General features: G+C 33.7%; 1 protein-coding gene, 1 long non-coding RNA gene and 2 pseudogenes across 2 annotated transcripts; all 4 read left to right on the top strand.

Moving 5' to 3' along the window:
• Positions 1-1581: 1581 nt before the first annotated feature.
• Positions 1582-4711, top strand: LOC146910095 (uncharacterized). The gene is made up of 3 exons (XM_085724607.1): positions 1582-3036; positions 3666-3815; positions 4260-4711. Exons 1-3 carry the CDS (start codon positions 1582-1584, stop codon positions 4581-4583), a joined length of 1929 nt encoding a protein of 642 aa, XP_085580733.1. The 3' UTR covers positions 4584-4711.
• A 5359-nt stretch (positions 4712-10070) lies between these two features.
• On the top strand, positions 10071-11494 carry LOC146910094 (uncharacterized; annotated as a pseudogene).
• A 365-nt stretch (positions 11495-11859) lies between these two features.
• Positions 11860-12840, top strand: LOC146910093 (uncharacterized). Its single transcript, XR_015019211.1, has 2 exons — positions 11860-12215; positions 12421-12840. It is a non-coding gene; the product is annotated as an uncharacterized LOC146910093 (long non-coding RNA).
• Positions 12841-16875: 4035 nt separating this feature from the next.
• On the top strand, positions 16876-18451 carry LOC146910092 (uncharacterized; annotated as a pseudogene).
• Positions 18452-22244: the final 3793 nt, after the last annotated feature.

Raw genomic sequence — 22244 nt, 5'->3', positions numbered from 1 at the left:
TCTTATTATTCCCTTAAGTAGTAGACTTGATAAGAAAAATTCTTTGATTTGTTTTTGATTAGATATATTTTTGTATTGCAGAGGGGACACACCTTTTTTTGTAGCGAAGAGTGTAGGTAAGAAAAAATTGAAATTGATGAAGCAAAGAGAAGAATATGAACATTGCTTCTTCAGTTGCTTTGACAAAAAAAAAAAAAAAAAAGCAAATAAAATCTGTTTTTTTTTTTTTTTCATAAAAGGAAGGTTGCTGCCGCTTAATTAGAACATAGAAGTTGAAACTGATAGTTAAATTTCAAAATTCAGCATAAGTTTTTTTAAAAAAAAAGGAAATAGGCTTATATTAAAAATGGGTAAAAATCCAAGCTTCTAAAACAAAATTTAGAGGTCAAGATATATTAAAGAGTCTTTTTTCCCATAATTTTTTCCTTTCATTAAGATTTGTGCGAATGATGATTGGCTTTAACTGTTAGATAGTGAAACTCTCATGTCCAATTTTTTTTTTTAATTATCACTTTCCTTATCCTCTATCTTCTCTCCATAACCATCCTCTTTCTATGAATACACTACAAGCACTATACAAAAGCATCCTCAGGTTTTGGCCTCTATTAAAGCTTATAAATACAATGAATACCCTAATAAAAGTATAGATATACTTCTCCCAACATTATTTATACTAACATTCAGATGGGCACTGTTAAAGCTTATAAATACAATGAATACCCTAATAAAAGTATAGATATACTTCTCCCAACATTATTTATACTAACATTCAGATGGGCACTTTGTGTCTCATTATTTATACTAGCGTTTAAATGGATACTTCATGTCTGTTTTTTCATTCTTTTTATCGTGCTAATGTATATAAATTATGAACAATAGTTTTTATGAAATTTTGATTTTAATTCAAATTATATGTAGAAATATTTTGCACTTAACAAACTATACTTATCTTTTCCAATCACATCAGCAATATAGCAAATATAATACAAACTCTTATCTTTTTAAATGACAGAAACAATATAACATTCTTGTAAACAAATTCCGTTAAAGGTATGATTGGAAATGAAAAAAATACAGAAAAAAAACAATGTATTCTCATGTAGATTCTATAGATATACTTGACAAGTGCGTAACGTGAAAAGAAAAAAAGAAAAAAACAAAACAAATACTAACGAGATATGCGTACTAAACCCTAATTTTTTAGGTTTTCCATCCAAGTCGGTCCCCTTAACACAACAAGCATCTCAATTCAAACTAGAAACGAAGATTCTCACATCCAGCGTCTTCTACAACAACCAAGTAATTTTCTTTTGCAGGTTCTACTTGGAATTTTAAGTTATTCAATTTTGTTTACCCATTTAACTATAATTGCTTCCTGTGGTGTATCTTATCATCATGAAATTAATACAATTAATCAATTATAGTTTTTGATTTTGATTATGCTTTTAATTATAATTGCTTCCTGTAGTGTATCTTATCATCATTAAATTAATACAATTAATCAATTATAATTTTTGATTTTGATTATGCTTTTAATTTAATTATAATTCTGGTGTGTGTTCATTACTAATTGCAGTAGCAATGAAGAGGAGGTCTAAAAAGCCCAAGATTGAGTTGCCTGATTGTATTTTATCGATTATATTTTCAAAGTTAGGTTTGAAGGATTTGGTGAAAACCAGTGCATTGTCCAAGCGGTGGCTTCACGAATGGAGATTAAGGATGGACCTAAACTTTGATCTCCAAAACATGTTTGAGCTTCGCTATAATACAGTTCAAGAGTTACCGAAAAGCCTTCCACTCCTTCAAGGGTTTCAATCTGAATTTGCCAAAAGATTGGATCAATTCATGCTGCATTTTCAAGGTGATATGATTAGTTCAATCCGAGTAAATTTTCCATTAGGTGATGAATATAGATCGGTCATTGGTAGATTGATTTCCCAAGGAATCGCAAAGGGAGCCAAAAGTATTGAACTTCTATTGTCATATGAAACAAACGATAGGGATTTTGTTGTGGAAATAGAGCCATACAAATTTTCCATGACCCTCTTATCTCACACTGATTCTCTGACGAATTTGCATTTACAGAAGTGCTGCCTAGTAGCACCTATGGACTTCTCTGGTTTGAAAAATTTAAGAACACTTGTGTTGCATCTAGTTGATGTGAAGCAGGATATGCTTCATGGCATATTTTCCAACTGCATCCATCTTGTAGACTTGACCCTTTATGATTGCAAGTTCAATTTTGACTTGGAACTTTCTGGATTGAAGAATTTGAGAACTCTTGTGTTGCATCTAGTTTCAGTGAAGCAAGATATGCTTCATGGTTTGTTTTCCAACTGCATCCATCTTGTAGACTTCACCCTTGATGGTTGTAAGTTCAACTCTGACTTGGAAATAAACAGTTCAGCATTGTTAAAGTTGAACATTGTTAACTGTGGGATTCAAATTGGGGGAGTGAGGAGAATAGATATCATTGCATCAAATCTCTCATCCATTGAATACTCTTTCAATTGTTATTATCCAATACACAGAATGAACATTGAGGCTCAAATGTTATCCAAGTTTAGCTACAGAGGTAGTCTAATTTCTAGCTACGAAGGTGGCCAAGTTTATAAGGCTTTTGGATTTTCTGGACTGAAAAATGTGACGACGATTATGTTTGATGGGCTCCGTGAATGTCTCCAATCTGTTGTTATTCAGCTTTTGTTTTCTGAATGTCTCCAACTTGAGAACGTCACCTTTAAGAACTGTCGGATCATATATAATTTGAATATTGTCAGTCCAAAACTGCGTCATTTGAAAATAATAGAATGTGACTATAACCATGAACATCCTCACAGCATAACTATTGATGCATTGAATCTCTCATCCTTTGAATATAGTGGTCAGGCGACAAGATATATCTTTGTTATGGCCCCAAGTTTATTGAAGGTTTTTTGGAATGCTGCTAAAAGAGAGAAAAATCCATTTCCCTTTGGTCCAATTGCAAGATCACAACATATTGAGAATTTAGTTATGATATTGAGTACTTCACAAGTGAGTTAACCAAAAACCATGTTTACTTGTTAATATTTATTGTTTATATGTAGGTTGTCAACGCGTAGCGGTTGATCCCAAAATTGAAATGGTGGTGCGGCCTTGCTTCAATTCAAATATTTATTTATACATTATATAATTAATTAATACATTATATGATCCAAGGAAGTTTTTCCATTAAACCAATCAACTCCCAATTCAGACAATACCGTTATTATGGTTTGCTGGTTCAGCATTTTATCCTAATACCAACATCAAAGATAACACATTTGCTACTAAACATTTGCACTTTTTCTTCTACATTCATAGTTTAGTCTTGATTGTTCAACGTATTCCAATCACTCAAGAAGTTGAGTTGTTTCTCTCGACAAAAGCTTTTTCCTATTGTTTGGTTCTTTTAAATGCATTGTTACAGTCATGTTATGTCGTGTCAGACTCGTTCTGCGTTGCAAAAAAGGAGACAATCTTAATATGGGACGATTGGGAGTTGTTGTGGCTGCAAATTGCTGCTCCATAGGGTTCCACCAAGACACCAGCGTTGTTTGCTGCTATTGATTGCCTAGGTTTCTTTTGATTATTTGAGTCACTAGTTGCTTTTAATCCACTTTAAATATGACTAATGCAAACAGGTAGCTGAATTAAAGAAGATCTTGGTTAAATTTCAAAATCTCAGACAATTGGAGTTATTTATCGAGGGAGCATATGATCTTAATAAAGACTACTTTTGGATTTTAGATATTGCTATGTCTTCTCGACATCTTCAAAAACTTTCTCTTACCGTGAGTAATTCAACTCTTCATTTCTTTTGTTGTTCACTTTTTATTTAAAGTGTTATGATTTATTATTTTTATGAATAATAGTTTTCTAAACAATTACTCGTTTTGTTCCTAAATACATGTCGTAGTTGATAACTTCACACATGCACAAATTTGACCATTATTATCTTTAATTGTCTATAATAAAAAATTATAAAAACTCGATGAAACTATACATTGAGACAAATCGAACAACATTTTATATATTAGTAAAAAAAATATAGTCAATGTAAATTATGTGAGTAATTCACATTGTCAAATTGCGACATGTATTTAGGAATTGAGGAAATATATGTAAGTCAATCTTATGAAATTAAACTTGACTCGAACTAGAAGTTTTATTTTCCTTATTTAATATTTGCAATATGTACTATTATAGTATTATGATTGTTATTTTCCAATTTTCAGGTTAAAAATCTACATTTGGAAAATTCACACATGAGTGGATTTAATAGGCGAAGGAGAAACTATGCAAGGTTTTTTCATAATGAATTGAAATATGTAGAGTTACATGGTTGTGTTTGCTCCAAAAATGTAATTGAGTTAGCTACTCATCTATTAAGGAAAGCAAATTCTCTTAAGCAAATTACTTTCAGTTCTCGTGACAAATTCTATACAGGTGATGGTGGATGGACCAATGACTCAGATGGTTGTTGTTGGTTTGAAGGGAATCTTATTCATAAGATGCTTAAAGATGAAGTACATGAACAATGTCAACTTATAATTTTCTAAATTTATTTTATTTCTTTATAATGACTTTTGTAGTGGTATTAGTCAATTCATTTCTACAAGTGGTTAGACATTAAATTATTGTATTGTTAGACATTAAATTCTATTATGAATCTATTTGTTTCTGTGCATGACACTATTGAACAAATATCTAGTTTGTTTGAATTGCACCTAAATGCCTTAGCAGGTTGTAACATGCTTGATATGTATGAAGATTGCCTTTGAGTAATGGTAAAGATCGCTAGACAAGTAACTTCGTATTATTCCTTCAAAAAAAAAGTAACTTCGTATTATAAGTAAATCAAAATGTATTGAACTCTGATTGGTAAACCATTAGTTAACTAGTTGGAAAAAGTGAGATGATAGCCTATAAATAAGAGGAAATGATGAAACTCGCAAAACAACTGTCTAAAGGGAAATAATAAGCTTGTACATACAAAAAGGTGTAGCCTTGAGTTCTATGTTTTCTGATTCTGAATGTGCTGGTTAATTGTTTTTGATAAAAAAAATGTGGTGGTTAATTAAGGAAATTTAAGTTCTACAAGGGATTAGGAGTAATCTCTATAGTCAAACACTCTTTGTTTATGAAGATGGTTTATGCAAATGGAGACTTCTTTCACTATAATATATTTTACTTTCTATCTTGTGTTATTTTTACATGTTTGTGTAAGAAAATATTTCTGTGAAACTAATTTTATCTTTGTGGATCATTCCATGATTCACATGTAATTTCTTCATGTAACTACAAAGACAAATGCAAGGAAACTTATGATATTGGTTTTGATTCTCAACATTCCTTCGCACAACGAGCATCCAGCAGGGCCACTGCCTCAAGTGCTTCATGTGGAGGATTCCGTTTTATTTTTTTTGTGGTGTCCGGAGTTTGAACATCAGACCTTGCATATATTATGTTGTTACAAAACTACGCACAATTTCCCCATAGTCAAATTAAGTGGAAGTGAAATAAATGCGGAATAATAACACACAAAATGTTAACGAAGTTCGGCCAATAATGCCTACTCTCCGGACTGCTGCAGATCTCTTTAATTAAAAAGGGAAATATATGTGTTTACAAACACTCACAAACTCTCACTACCCACAACCCAATTACACCCAGGAATTTTCTCTAAAATTCTCACACTGAGTTATTCTCTCTAACTCTACTTATGTAATACACTTTGTATTGTGTTGTTGTTCTGTGTTGTGTTTACAATGGTTTGCAAGCAAGCTATTTATAGGGGTGCAAAGTCATTACCTCACCTACTACCAATTACCTACTACCAATTATTCACCAACAATTGCACTATGTAGTAGGTACCCAACAATGTTCACCAACAATTGTCATGCTTTTCAAACATGCATTGCTGTCAAATGCCAAAAACTTTCGGTCATTTAACTTTCGGTGCATTTTATTCATTCTTTTATTCACACATGCAATGGTGGGTCCCTCCATTTGCCAACAATCTCCCACTTGAAGACTGATTTCAATCGGTCTTCACACCTCGATCATGCAGCAGCCTTCTCTGGTCTCTTATTCTAACAGGCCAACTAAAGTTGAGCACAACTTCAGTTTGTCGATAGTCACCACCTTTGTTAACATATCTGCGGGATTCTTACTTCCTTGAATTTTGATCAATGTTAGAACCTCATCCTCAAGAAGAGATATGATGAAGTGATAACGAAGACCTATGTGCTTTGTTCTCGAATGAAATGCTGAGTTCTTCGCCAGATGTATCGCACTCTAACTATCACTATACAAAGCACATTTCTCCTGCATGAATCCTAACTCTGTTAACAATCCTTGAAGTCATATCAATTCTTTGCTAGCTTCTGTTACTGCTACATACTCAGCCTCTGTAGTGGATTAAGCGACAATCTTTTGTATTCGCGACATCCAACTAACTGCTCTAGTACCAACAGTAAATATATAACCAGTTGTACTTCTTCGGTTGATGAAGTGATAACGAAGACCTATGTGCTTTGTTCTCGAATGAAATGCTGAGTTCTTCGCCAGATGTATCGCACTCTGACTATCACTATACAAAGCACATTTCTCCTGCATGAATCCTAACTCTGTTAACAATCCTTGAAGTCATATCAATTCTTTGCTAGCTTCTGTTACTGCTACATACTCAGCCTCTGTAGTGGATAAAGCGATAATCTTTTGTATTCGCGACATCCAACTAACTGCTCCAGTACCAACGGTAAATATATAACCAGTTGTACTTCTTCGGTGATCAACATCACCATTAAAGTCTGCATCTACATAGCCTTCTACTTTTATCTCTCCTTTGCCAAAGTACAAACATTTCTCTGTGGTGCCTCTTAGATATCTCAAAATCCATTTAACCGCTTCCCAACGAGCTTTACCTGGTTTTGACATAAACCTGCTAACAACTCCCACTGCATGGCCAATGTCTGGCCTCGTACAGACCATTGCGTACATCAAACTTCCAATTGCTGAAGCATATAGAATCTTGGCCATGAGTTCTTTTTCTTCCTCCGTATGAGGTGATTGTTCTTGGGATAGGCGAAAATGACTTGCCAACGGTGTGCTAAACGGTTTGGCATCGCCCATGTTGAATCTTTGTAAAACACGGTTGATGTACTCTGCTTGAGATAAATGCAAAACTCCTTTTTGCTTATCTCTCGTGATTTGCATACCAAGAATTTTCTTTGCCGGACCTAAATCCTTCATGTCAAATTCTTTTGACAATTGCATCTTCAAGTGTTTGATCTCATCAATGTCTGAGCCTGCTACTAACATATCATCAACATAAAGTAGCAAAATGATATAACTTAACTTATATCTCTTGAAGAAGCAACAATGGTCGGCATTGCACTTCTGGAAACCTTCCTTGTGCATGAAACTTTCAAACTTCATATACCACTGCCTTGGAGCTTGTTTCAGGCCATACAAGCTCTTCTTTAACCTGCACACCATATTCTCTTTCCCTTTTTCTGAGAATCCTTCTGGTTGGTGCATGTATATCTCCTCATTTAAGTCTCCATGAAGAAATTCAGTTTTCACATCTAACTGCTCAAGATAGAGATTTTCGCTGGCAACAATACTTAAGACAGACCTGATAGTATTGAGCTTCACCACTGGAGCAAAAATCTCGGTGTAGTCAATTCCTTCCTTCTGCTGGAATCCTTTGACCACTAGTCGGACTTTGTATCTCTTAAAGCCATCATGGTCCTCCTTTACTCGATACACCCATTTGTTGTGAAGTGCCTTCTTTCCTATGGGTAACTTAGCTAGTTCCCATGTCTGATTTGAGATCAAAGACTTCATTTCGTCTTTCATGGCAAGCTCCCACTTACTAGCATCCGTGGTCTGACATGTTTCATTGTAATCTTCAGGATCTCCTCCATCAGTTAACAACATGTAGTCTATGTATCTCCTGTTTGGAGCATGAGGTCTAGAAGGCCTTCTTAATTCAGGATCTGGAGTAGAATGCACTGGTGTGTCAGATGATTGTCTGATGCTTGATTCTGCCAATTCCTCTGACTGGGGACTCTCATATGTGGGACTTCCTAGAACATCATGCATCTCTACATAAACAGGCTCGCTCAATCCTAAGTCGTTGGTGGTTATGTTATGCCTGTCTTTGTACATCAATCTTTCATTGAAGATCACATCTCTACTGCGAACTATCTTTTTGTTTTCATCATCCCAGAGGCGGTAGCCAAACTCATCCTCATCATAGCCGATGAAAGTGCACTTCTTAGATTTAGGATCAAGTTTATTTCTACCTTGATCACTAATATGCATATATGCTACACAACCGAAAACTCTAAGATGTGAGAGTTTTACCTCTTTTCCACTCCATACCTCTTCTGGTATTTTATGCTCCAATGGCACCGATGGACCTCGGCTGATTAAGTAAGCTGATGTGTTGACTGCTTCTGCCCAGAAGTTCTTTGGTAAGCCTGACTGCACACGCAGGCTTCTTGCTCTCTCAGTCAATGTTCTATTCATACGCTCAACTACACCATTATGCTGGGGAGTACCTGGCACAGTTCTTTCCATTCTGATCCTGTGCTCGTAGCAAAACTTCTTGAATTTGGTGTCTTCATATTCACCACCATTGTCGGTTCTGAGCTTTTTGATCTTCAAACTTGTCTCATTTTCCACCATTGCTTTCCATCCCTTGAAAGCTTCAAATACTTCAGACTTATGTTTCAGAAAGTATACCCATACCTTCCTAGAGTAATCATCGATAAAAGTCACGAAGTAATGCTTCCCACCAATGGATGGGACTGTTGTTGGACCCCAAACATCAGAGTGAACAAGCTCAAGTTTCTCCTTCTTTGGGGTTCTTCCACTTGTCTGAAAGCTGACTCTCTTCTGCTTTCCAAGTATACAGTCTTCACATATGTCAATTTCTATTGACCGAAGAGTTGGTAGTTTTCCTTTTGAGTGCATAACCTTCATCCCCTTTTCACTCATATGACCTAATCTCTTGTGCCATAGATTAGGATTTTCATTTGTTGCAACTGCAATCAAATGGCATGCTCCAGCTGTCTTGTAAAGAGTACCACTCTTTCTACCACGAGCTATCGTCATTGCACCTTTTGAAATCTTCCAATCATCACCATGGAAGACTGTTGTGTAGCCTTCGTCAGCCAACTGGCCTACGGAGATTAAGTTTTTCGTGAGGTCGGGAATATGTCTGACATTTTTCGATTCCCATACAGACCCATTTAACTTAATCTTAACTTCACCTTTGCCCACAACCTTACAAGATTGTTCATTTCCAAGGTAAACTTTACCAAGGTTACCAGGGACATAATTCTTGAAGAATTCTTTCTGGGAAGTAGCATGAAAAAACGCTCCAGAGTCTAACACCCAAGACTCTTCCTTGCTCTCCAAAGAACATATTAACGCGTCACCTCCTCCTGAGGTGGAAGCAACATTTGCATCATCTTTCGCCTCTTGTTTCTTTGCTGGGAGCCTACACTGATTTTTGAAGTGTCCCGTTTTCCACAATTCCAACACTCGATAGATTTTGAGTTGTGAGAACAACGATGATTTCTGGATTTGGATCGTCTGGCCTTTGATTTACCACGTCCATTTCCTCTAGTTGAATTTCTTCCTCTTGACTATGTATGCAATACTGAAGAGGATGATGATTCACCCAACTCTCTTCGTCGGATCTCTTCACTGAGAACCAGATCACGAACATCATCAAATTTCATCTTTTTACTTCCCGATGAGCTACTCACAGCCGTGACTGTAGCGCTCCAACTATCTGGTAGGGAAGACAAAAGTATCAATGCTCGTACCTCATCGTCAAATTCGATACCAACTGAACTTAATTGGGTTGTGACAATATTAAGTTCATTGATATGTTGCGCCACTGATGCGCCTTCTGTCTTCCGAAGCGTAAACAACCGCCTCATCAAATGAACTTTATTTGATGCTGAAGGCTTTTCGTACATGCTAGAAAGAGCCTTCATAAGACCAGGGTTGTTTTCTATTTTGCTATGTTAAAAGCAACATTTCGAGATAACGACAATCGCACAACACCAAATGCTTGTCTATCGAGAAGGTTCCACCCATCATCCTCATCGATTCTGGTTTCTTTTCTGTGAGAGGTTGATGTAGCTTTTTCTGATACAAATAATCTTCGATCTGCATCTTCCAAAAGCCAAAGTCCGCACCATCGAACTTTTCAATTTTCACCTTTCCTTTGTATTGTGTTGTTGTTCTGTGTTGTGTTTACAATGGTTTGCAAGCAAGCTATTTATAGGGGTGCAAAGTCATTGCCTCACCTACTACCAATTACCTACTACCAATTATTCACCAGCAATTGCACTATGTAGTAGGTACCCAACAATGTTCACCAACAATTGTCATGCTTTTCAAACATGTATTGCTGTCAAATGCCAAAAACTTTCGGTCATTTAACTTTCGGTGCATTTTATTCATTCTTTTATTCACACATGCAATGGTGGGTCCCTCCATTTGCCAACATATGCATTGTCCCTACCAACTGAGTTAAACTCATGAGGACGAGGATCCTGTGTTTGAACGTGAGTCGCGGTGTCCATCTTAACAAATTAATAAAACTAAGTATTAAATAACAAATATTTTATAAAAAATTATATCACTTTTGAATTCTTAATAAACAAATGGTATGTTGTGATTGGGCCACATCTTAATCCATAAATATTTTCATCGTTCGACTATGAAAAATAAAATAAAAAATTATTAAAGGAGATATTCGTTCAATTCTAGTTATCCATTACACATACACATAATGAAAATTCAGGCTAAAATCCTATCCAAGTTTAGCTACAGAAGTAGTCAAATTTTTACCTACAGAGGTGGTCAATTAACCAAGTGTTTTGAGTTTTCTGGACTGAAAAATGTGACAACCATTGTGTTTGATGGAATCCACAGATGTTTCCAAGATGATGTCATACCTCTTTTGTTTTCTGAATGTCTCCAACTCGAGGACCTCACCTTTAAGAATTGCAGGATGGTACGTGATTTGAATATTACCAGTCCAAAGTTGCGTCATTTGAAAATAATTGATTGTGGCTATAGATATCAATGCATTGAATCTCACATCCTTTGAATATAGTGGTCACACCCTGACGACATTTGATGTTAATGCTCCAAAGTTATTAAAGGTTTTCTGGAACGCAGCTAAACGAGAGAAAAATCGACCTGCTTTTGGTCCAATTGCAAGATTACCACATATTGAGAATTTATCTATGATCATAAGCACTTCACAGGTGAGTCACTAAAAAACCATGTTTTCTGGTTGATTTTTATTGTTTCTATTTAGGTTGTCAATCTCGCTTTACACGTACCCATTGGTCCCAACATTGAGCAATTCTTGTATGGACACAAGGATTTGGACACACAATTTGGTCACACAAACAAAAAAGGAAATAATTAAATAATAAGATAAAAGAAACTTACAATCAAGAATAAAATGATCAATAGAGTTAAGGAAGTTTTTCCATTAAACCAATCAACTTCCAGTTTTGCATCCAATTCAAACAACATCTTATGGTTAGTTTCAACTTAAAAAATAAAGATTCAATACACTTGACCCATTAATAATGGTTTGCGCTGGCTCAACTTTATATCCTAAACACCAGCAACAAAAGTAACACATTTGCTACTAACCTTTTACCTTTTTCTTTTACATTCTTAGTTTAGTCTTGATTTTTCACTCAGAAGTTAAGTTCTTTCTCTCAACACAAGTTTTTTCGGATTTTTGTTTTGGTTTTTTTAAAGCATTGTTACAACCATGTAGGGTCATGTCAGACGCGTTCTGTGTTTGCAAAAATAGGACACATTCTCTACCGCTCTGGCCACAACCTTAATCTTAATATGCGATGATTGCAAATTGCTGCTCCAGTGTTCCACCAGGATATTTCTTGCTATTGGCTGCCTAGGTTTGTTTTAATTATTTGAGGCACTAGTTGCTTTTAATCCACTTTAAACATTACTGGTACAAACAGGTCGCGGAATTAAAGAAGATCTTGGTTAAATTTCAAAATCTTAGACAATTGGAGTTATTTATCGAGGGAGCATATGATCCTAATAAAGACTACTTTTGGATTTTAGATATTGCAATGTCTTCTCGACATCTCCAAAAACTTTCCCTTACGGTTAGTATTTCAACTCTTTGTTTCTTTGGTTGTTCACTTTTTAATTAAATTGTTGTAATTCAACTTTTTTATGAATAATAGTTTTCTAAACAGTTAAATGTAAGTCAATCTTATGAAATTAAACTTGACTTGAACTAGAAGTTTTATTTTCCATATTTAATATTTGCAATATTTACTATTATGATTCTTATTTTTCAATTTTCAGATTAGCCTACATTTGGAAAATTCACACATGGGTGGATTTACGAGGCGAAGGAGAAACTATGCAAGGTTTTTTTATAATGATTTGAAATACGTAGAGTTACATGGTTGTGTTTGCTCCGAAAATGTAATTGAGTTAGCTACTCACCTATTAAGGAAAGCAAGTTCTCTTAAGGAAATTACTTTCGGCTCTCGTGACAAATTTTATTTAGGTGCTGGTAGATGGACTAATGACTCCGATGGTTGTTGTCGGTTTGAACGGAATCTTATTCAGAAGATGCTTAAAGATGAAGTACATGAACAATGTCAACTTGTAATTTTCTAAATTTATTTTATTTCTTTATAAATGAATTTTGTAGTGATATTAGTTAATTCATTCCCACAAATATTGTCTAATTTACATTGATATGAATTTCAATATTAATTATTCTCTTAGGTGTTTTTTATTTATATTTGAAGGAATCATCAGTGTTAGAGATGTTGGTCTTTTTAAGCTAAACTTTCTTTCTTATTGTTGAAAGATCTTGTAAATAAGTGGTTATCATATTCTCTTATCCTATTATGAACACTTAATAAGTTATAGTGCACGCGCTCACACGTTTAACCTTCAATTAGATTCAGATATTCTTTAGAGTCATTAGTGTCTTTGTTGTAGCCTTTGATGAAGAGATTTGTTCAACATAATTGGCCAGGGAACTGGTGGAAGGTGTTTGGCCAGGGAACTGGTGGAAGGTGTTTGTGTAAAGAATGTTTGTTGTGTTTTTCCTGGTCAATTTACACTTAGTTGCACAATTCTAGTGCAATATTTGAAACTTGGGTTTCAAGCATAAGGCTCAATGCTTTAGGTGTTCAATCGAGCTGAAGGTTGTATTTGATTGTAGGCGATCGAGCTTGGTCTGATAGAGGCTCAACCATTGTGATCTTGGTGTACAGATCCAGAATTTCTTGGTTGTCACATGATATGTCTGGATATATCAAAGTGCAAAAACTTGCTCCTATCATGATTTTTACAATATCTTCATTGTATTCCTCCTTATAATCGAGGCTCATTTCTCTTTTCTTTTCAATCTATTTAAATCCATTCCTTCTTTTTATTTTTAAATTAGTTTAGTCTTGATTTTGCAGTGCATCCCAATTACTCAGAATTCAAGTTGTTTCTCTTGACCCAAGCTTTTTTCTATTTATTTTTTTAATGCATTGTTACAGCCACGTAGTGTCGTGTCACACGCGTTCAGCATTGCAAAAATGGGAAACAATGTCTGCCTCTCTGGCCGCAACCTTAATCTTAATATGCGATAATTGTGAACTGTTGTGGTTGCAAACTGCTGCTCCACAATGTTCCACCAGGATAGCAGCGCTATTTGCTGCTATTGATTGTCTAGGTTTCTTTTAATTTTTTGTGGCACTAGTTGCTTCTTTAAACCCATTTCAAATTTCAATGGTGCAGACAGGTAGCAAAATTAACGATGGTTTTGATTCAATTTCGAAATCTTAGACATTTAGAGTTACTTATTTGGGCAACCGTTAAGTCATTCAGGAGTAGGGTATTAGGACGGAGAAGGTAAAATTCGTCTCTAAATAACACAAATAAATAAGGAAAGTAAATTCTAGTTAATGAACAACAAAACAAATAAAGAGTTGAATAACTTACGGTAAGAGAAAGTTTTTAAAGATGTTGAGAAGCCATTGCAATATCTAAAATTCAAAAGTAGTCCATATTAGACAAACTAGTACATATATAGCGGTAAGGGTAACAGATACGTATATAGGAGTAGGGTATTAGGACGGAGAAGGTAAAATTCGTCCCTACCCCACATCATTGCCATGCTTAGTTGTAGCAGGTAAAAGGTAGTTGTTTATCTAAAGTATGTTGTTTGAGTTTTTCAATGGTCGATTTACACTGGTTTAACAATGCGAGTGCAATATTTGAAATTTGGGTTTCAAACATATCACACGTTTTCACATGTTCCTTGGCATCTAGATATATAGTGGGCCAGTAATATTCGGCCCTCAAAGTTTTCCTTGGTTAAGGGGTGCACCTTAGTCGTCACCAATCAAGCAAGGAAGTCAAATTATCAAAGCAATAAAAGCAATGGGGCAACTCGGCAAGACCTAATGCTTTAGGTGTGCAATCAGCTAAAAAAAAAATCCGTCGTAACAACGATTTGTGATAGTAATAAATCTTAGCAAATCCACGATAACATATTATTAAGGGTTAATTAAGATTTTGGTCCCTATAAATATTTGCAGTTTTGTTCTTAGTCTCTATAAAAACAAATCACATTTTGTAGTCCCTACAAAATTTTCCGTTAGTGTTTTTAGTCCCTGTTAAATTAAAATATGTTTAATTATACTCAAACTTTTATATTTTTAAATGATTTTTAACAGACATGTTAAGAACATTATAATAATCTCTTCTATAAAAAATTAGAATTTTTTAACATGTAATGAATTAAATATAATTTTTTTAAAACGCCAAAAATTCAAGATAAAACTAACGAAAATTTGGACCTAAAAATAAAATTTTGAGCTAACTTATTGTGGCGGAACGTTTTATAATGTTTTAATAATTTTGTTAAAAATTATTAAAAAATTTAAAATTTTAAGCATAATTAAACAAATTTTAATTTAATAGGGACTAAAAACACTAACGGAAAATTTTGTAGGGACTAAAAAGTGTGATTTATTTTTATAGGGACTAAAAACAAAACTGCAGATATTTATAGGGACCAAAAACTTAATTAACCCTATTATTAAATTCAGCTAACAACTAATTACTTTCTCCAGTCCAATTTACAAAAAAACAATTGACTTTTTAGATTCATTGAATAATTGTTGTATTTGATCTATATTCTAAACTAACTACATCAATTATTCAATAAATCTAAAATGTCAATTGTTTCTTATAAATAAGACCGGAGGAAGTATTTGGATAACAATGATTTGAATACAAAATTTATTATCGAACTTTAAAACTTACACTGTATCAGCAGATTTTTTTTTATAATCAATAATGATTTAGTTATAGTTGACTATTAAACCCTCAAAATTAAAAGGATTATGAGTTTTATCGAGCTCATTTAAGATTTTTTTAGTGAAGAAATTTTGGTGGTTATTAACTTTAATATATTATTATTATGAGTAATAATCATTTTGGTTCTTACGTGAATGTGTAACAAGTAGCCACAATATTCTTCGGTATATCAAAATTTTAAAATAGTCTTTGATATTGTGCACTTTATTAGTCAAATTAGTCCCTAACGTTAAAATAATTTTCAATGTTGACAACAACTTTTTTCTTATAAGTATCGATCCGATAATAAGTATTTATAGAGATTGATATGACATTAATCACGTAAGCATATTGAGAGACTGATATGACAGTATTAGCAGAACATTTTAACCTAAGTTGATATGTCAGTATTAGCAGAACATTCTTAACCCGAGTGACTATTTTAATTAAGGGAGTGCATAATCAAAGTCTATTTAAAAAATTTCATACATTTAGAATTTTACTCGTTACATACTCGTAGGGCTGGAAATGAGTCGAACTTGAGTTTGGCTCGACTCGACTCGTTAAGAATTGAATCGGCTCGAAACTCGGCTCGAATTCGTCACGAACTTTTATTTTGGCTCGAATTCGACTCGATTCAAGCTCGCGAACAACTCGGTTCGGCTCGATAGCTCGAATCAAATGAACCAAAACTACTACGCATCAAGGGTTTTAAGAGAGACAAATTCAAGGAAAAAGTCAACCTTGATTTTAATTAGCATAATAATAGCTAACACACTCATTTCCAATAATTCCCAATACCACTGTGCGCTTAGGCATGTAACAGGATGCTATTTTATATACACTTTCACTACATACTATGCCTAACGCATCCGATGTGGGACTAAATGTAGTTTTTCAAGTTGCTTTTTTTCTTTGCAAGCCTCACTAATGCAAACGTGATACATGGAAGGATAACTTCCAAGTTTATTTTATTATTATATAAAAAATGCAATATATATATATATATATATATATATATATATATATATATATATATATATCGAGCTGGCTCATGAACCAAACGAGTCGAACCATACTTAGCTCAAGTTCAACTCATTTATTTAGCGAGCTTAATTTTCAACTCAAGTTCGACTCATTTGGTTCATGAACCAAGTTCAACGAATCAATTATCGAATCGAGTCTCGAACTATTTTCGAGTTGATTCGGTTCATTGACAGCCCTACATACTCGGGACTAAAATGACTATAATTCACATAAGTGGGTAGATAACAACGGTTCATGGTTGGGTTGAAAGTACATGTGGTTTTAGTTCCTGATAGTGCGATCAAACTTCAAAGTTCGTTCTTCCACACAATTCAACTTTACTCATCTGACGGCTCAGATATTATTTAATCCTTTCTTCTTCGGCGGTTCAGAAACGTATCACAAGAACAAGGTATGTCAATGTCATCCCTTACGAGATTAACAAGGTTTCTTTCAAAACCCTATTTTCCTATTTCATTTCCCTTCTTAACTTCAAGGTTATTCTCCCACTCTCACTTGCGTAATATCCCTTCCATCATAGAATTTAACAACATTTTAAGCTCCCTTGTTAAGACCAAGAAGAACTATTTAAAACCTATTTCAATTTCTCAACAAATGGAATTCCAAGGAATTAGGCCTGATATTGTTACCATCAACATCTTGATCAACTGTTACTGCCACTTAGGTCAAACGGCTTTCGCCTTTTCCCTGTTCGGCAAGATTCTTAAGATGGGTTATCATCCAAGTATCATAACTTTGACTACACTTTTGAAAGCATTATGTCTTAATGGTGACGTCCAAAAGGCATTGCACTTTCATGAAAAAGTCGTGGCACTAGGATTTCAGTTGGACCATGTTAGTTACGGGACACTGATTAGTGGGTTGTGTAAAATGGGGAAAACGATGGATGCCCTCCAAATATTGAGACGAATTGAACCACGATCGATCAAGCCTGACGTGATAATGTACACTACAATCATTGGTAGCTTATGCAAAAATAAACTCGTTAACGGTGCCTATGAATTATTTTGTGAAATGGCTGCCAAGGGAATCTTGCCTAACATTGTTACATACAATAATCTAATCCATGGTTTTTGCAGTGCGGGTCAATTGAAAAAAGCGTTCATTTTATTGAATAAAATGGTGAGTGAAAACATCGTCAACCCAGATGTTTGTACCTTCAATATATTTATCGATGAGTTTTGTTTGCAAGGAAATATGAAAGAAGCTAAGAACATATTAGGTGTGATGATGAAACAAGGTAGGAAACCTAATGTTGTTACATATAGTGCTTTAATGGATGGGTACTGCCTATTAAATGAAGTGAACAAGGCCAAACATATATTTAACACTATGGTTGCAGTGGGAGTGGCTTATGATGTTCACAGTTACAATATCATGATTAATGGGTTTTGTAAGAGTAAAATGATGGATGAAGCATTGGATCTCTTTGAAGAAATGTATTCCAAAAATATCATCCCTACTATAGTAACTTACAACACTGTTATTGATGGTTTGTGCAAGTCGGGTAGAATTTCTTATGCATGGAAGCTTGTTCATGAGATGCGTGATATGGGTCAACCAGCCGATAAAATCACTTACAATTCCTTCTTGCACACTTTTTGCAAAAATCATCAACTTGATAAGGCAATTGCATTAGTCAAGGAAATTCATAACCAAGGAATTCAGGTGGATTTGTACACATGCAGTATGCTTATTCATGGTTTGTCCAAAGGGGGAAGACTTAAGGATGCACAACAAATTTTTAAGGATCTTTTGATTAGAGGATACAATGTAGATGTTGTTACTTATAAAAATATATTCAGTGGTCTTTGTTAAGAAGGTTTAAATCTGCTTTGCTATCAAAAATTAAGCTAAGGGTTGCTTTCCAAATGCTATAACTGTTGAGATGTTCATTTGTGCACTCTTTGAAAGCGGGGAGAATGATAAAGCAGATAAAATTCTTCGTGAAATGATTGCTAGAGGCCTACTATAAGCATAAAACTAGGTACAATGTTACAATTTATTATTTTGAATTTTAATGACAATCATCAAGTCTTTTTTCCTTTGATAGTTACTCATAAAAAAAGTAGATGTATTATGCTCTGGGCTCACTATTAGTTTAGTCGTGATCAAAGTCATTTATATTTTGGTTCAACTTGATATCTTTACCATTGAAATGGTAGACTTTTGAATTCTTGAAATCACTATCCATTTTCATCCCGGTGCACTATTGATCTGCTTCATTTACTTTAAATGACTTTATTAGGCAATGGTTATTGATCTGCATGATTCATTTACTTTAAGTTAATGCTTCATATGTAGGTTTGGTTGGTGTGGGATGACATTTCCTCTTTATATCGTATTCTTTTTAACCTAACAACCTCCCCCCAAAAAAAAAATGATATGGTAGGTATATTGTGAACCTCTTTGAGCAAACCATGTAGTAAAATTTAACAGTTGAATCTCACTTCATTCTCTATTTTACCAATATCTGATAGAAAGTTTCCTTGTCAACGCCAGAGCAGGTGTACTTTTATGCTAGACAAGTAACTTCGTATTATAAGTAAATCAAAATGTATTGAACTCTGATTGGTAAACCATTAGTTAACTAGTTGGACAAAGAGAGATGATACTATATATAAGAGGAAATCATGAAACTCCCAAAACAACTGTCTAAAGGAAAATATTAAGCTTGTACATGCAAAAAGTTGTATCCTTGAGTTCTATGTTTTCTTAATGTGCTGGTTAATTGTTTTTGATAAAAAATGTGGTGGTTAAATAAGGAAGTTTATGTTCTACAAGGGTTTAGGAGTAATCCCTATAGTCAAACACTCTTTGTTTATGACGATGGTTTATGCAAATGGAGACTTCTTTCACTATAATATATTTTACTTTCTATCTTGTGTTATTTTTACCTGTTTTGTGTAAGAAAATATTTCTGTGAAACTAATTTTATTTCAGTAACAATTTATCTTTGTGGATCAATTTCCATGATTCACATGTAATTTCAACAGGTAACTACAAAACCAATTGCAAGGAAACTTATGATACTGGTTTTGATTCTCAACATTCCTTTGCACAACGAGCATCCAGCAGGGACACTGCCTCAAGTGCTACTTTTATGCTATTTTTTCTTACTTTAGTTTTTTGTTAAATTAACAAAATGGTACCCTTGATATTTGATTGGATATGTACTAATCATTCAATGTCATATCGTATTTTTATATTAATTTATTTAAAAATTAAATTAAATTATTAATGAATTTTACCTCTAACCTATATATATATATATACACACACACACACACACCTAACCAAAATTCATGGTACTAAAGAATTTATCATAAACTAAACTACTTCTACAAGAGTTTTTATGGAAAAGTGTTTGACCCATTCTCCTTTTAACGTGAGTGGTTTAAATTACTTTTTTTTAAGGGTGGTTTAAATTGCTTGTAAAATAATAATTAGTTTTATGGACAAAATGTAAAATAATTGAATGATTTCTATCATGACCATATCATTAGAGGTCTGTAACCAAAAAAAACCATATCATTAGAGGAATTAAATTAAATTAAAGGTAGTCATGAATGCGCTAAACGGCTTTGTATTCATTTTCTCGGCAGACAGAGTCAATTGATTTTTGTCCACCTTTGGTGGTCGAAAACCGGTGCGAAAGCCAAAAAAAAAAAAAGAGTCAATTGATTCTTGTCAACCGTGAGTATAACTTAATTGGTAGAGACATTAAATTGTATATATACAAGGTCGAGATTAAAAATTCGGATTCCCCACTTATTCACATCAGAGGTGAATTTCTAATCGTTAGATAATTTGACAAAAATGAGTCAATTGATTCTCAACACTCAACGATATATCATACTGTATCATGTTCTTATAATAAGAAGAAAAACAAAAAACATCATTAGAGATTTTATGCAACAAAAAAATCAAATGATATATCTTCAGCATATCTTCCGTGAAGGAAACGTTTGTGCAGATGATCTAAAATGGGAGCTAATAACTCTTATCCTTTGATCGGAACTCAGATTCTTTGATCATGCTTCAAGAGTCTCCTGTTAGTTATCCTATCTTTTTATTTGAAGCGTTATAATTAAACTTTTTTTTATGAATAATAGTTTTCTAAACAATTAAACGGAAATCAATCTTATGAAATTAAACTTGACTTGAACTAGATGTTTATTTTCCTTATAACTTAGACATTTGTTCAACAAGATTGGCCAGGGAACTGGTGGAAGGTGTTTGTGTAAAGAATATTTGTTGTGTTTTTCCTGGTCAATTTACACTTAGTTGCACAATTCTAGTGCAATATTTGAAACTTGGGTTTCAAGCATAAGGCTTAATGCTTTAGGTGTGCAATCGAGCTGAACCGCTGAAGATTGGATTTGATCACATTTCATGGGAACTCTCTAGTCTGAATTTTCAATCGAGCTAAAGAAAGTTAACACATCATCTGTTTGATGTGTGAGTCTTTTACGTCTATATTAATTAACTAGCTTGTTAGAAAAGAGGTCTATCACAAGTGATTAAAACTCGTGTACCAAAGTTCTATTCTTACTCATAAAGAAAGTTAGCACATTTGTTCCATGTGTGAGCCTTTTGGGTCTAACTCTCAAATGCGCTTTCATCTGCATTCTTAGTTCTATTATTGCTTTCCCATTGCATCTCATACGTTTAGAAATCAAGTAAGTCCAATAACTCCTCTTGACCCAAGCTTTTCCTATTTGTTTCCTTTTTCCCATGAAAAAGAAAAAACAACAGTTACAGCCATAAAACCTCACGTTAGACACCTTCTCCTTTGCATAAATAGGACATGACCTCTCCTGCTTCTGCTATGTAGATAGTTGTGGTGCAATAAGTCATCATTGACTGCCTAGTAGTTAATTGAGTTACTGATTGCTCTTAATCCTCTTAAATTATTATTGGTGTAAACAGATCATGGAATTATCGACGATCTTGATTCGATTTCAAAATCTTAGACAATTGAAGTTCTTTATTGATGGAACTTGTTATCTAAATATGGACTACTTTTCGATTTTACATATTGCAATGGCTTCTCAACATTTACCAAAACTTTCTCTGACGGCGAGTTTTTGAACTCTATTTTTTCAAGTTTGCTTTTTTTAAACTAATTTTTTTATGAATAATAGTTTATGAATAATTATATGTAAATCAATCTTATGAAATTAAAATTGACTCAGCCTCGAAGAAGTATTCTTTTCCTTATTTCATATTTGCAATGTGTTTGTCTGCATATATCAAGGAATTTTAAATTTTTATTTAGTATTCAAAAATAAAAAGACAATTTTGATGATAAACTTACATTTAGATAATTTATAATGATCTTAATTGATAATTTAATATGACTCACAATTAATTGCAAGTTTTTCCTTAAAAAAAAAAAACTAATTGCAAGTTTTCACAACTCTATTTAAGTCTTATTTTGATACTCTATTCGTTATACAATATAAGCTAGCATAATTTAACCTTTCAAATATACCATATATTTCAACTAAAATAATGATTAGCTCATGCATTAGTGTCATATACCTGATAAAATTATATATTTTTCATATATGCAATACGATAATCATTATTTTTTTATTTTTAGATAAGAAATTCACATAAGAAAAAATCACATATGATTGGATTTAAGAGGAAAGAAGAGAATATGCATAATTTTGTTCATAATGGTTTGAAACACTACAAGAAATGTTGCATATTGCCAGGGAATAATGCCAGGAGCAAGAACTCCTGGCAAATTTGCCAGG

The sequence above is a fragment of the Medicago sativa genome, chromosome 7, assembly GCF_051527215.1.
Source record: "Medicago sativa cultivar Bolivia chromosome 7, Bolivia_mono, whole genome shotgun sequence".
Classification (NCBI taxonomy): Eukaryota; Viridiplantae; Streptophyta; class Magnoliopsida; order Fabales; family Fabaceae; genus Medicago; species Medicago sativa.
Note: the sequence above shows the minus strand (reverse complement) of the source record. Positions and strands in the feature narration are given on the sequence as shown.

Excerpts from the sequence above, each read along its gene's own strand:
- LOC146910095 (XM_085724607.1), top strand. The coding sequence starts at position 1,582 with ATGAAGAGGAGGTCTAAAAAGCCCAAGATTGAGTTGCCTGATTGTATT. Across the intron at positions 3,037-3,665 it reads TGATATTGAGTACTTCACAA|GTAGCTGAATTAAAGAAGAT; the intron begins GTGAGTTAACCA and ends TAATGCAAACAG. Across the intron at positions 3,816-4,259 it reads TTCAAAAACTTTCTCTTACC|GTTAAAAATCTACATTTGGA; the intron begins GTGAGTAATTCA and ends TCCAATTTTCAG.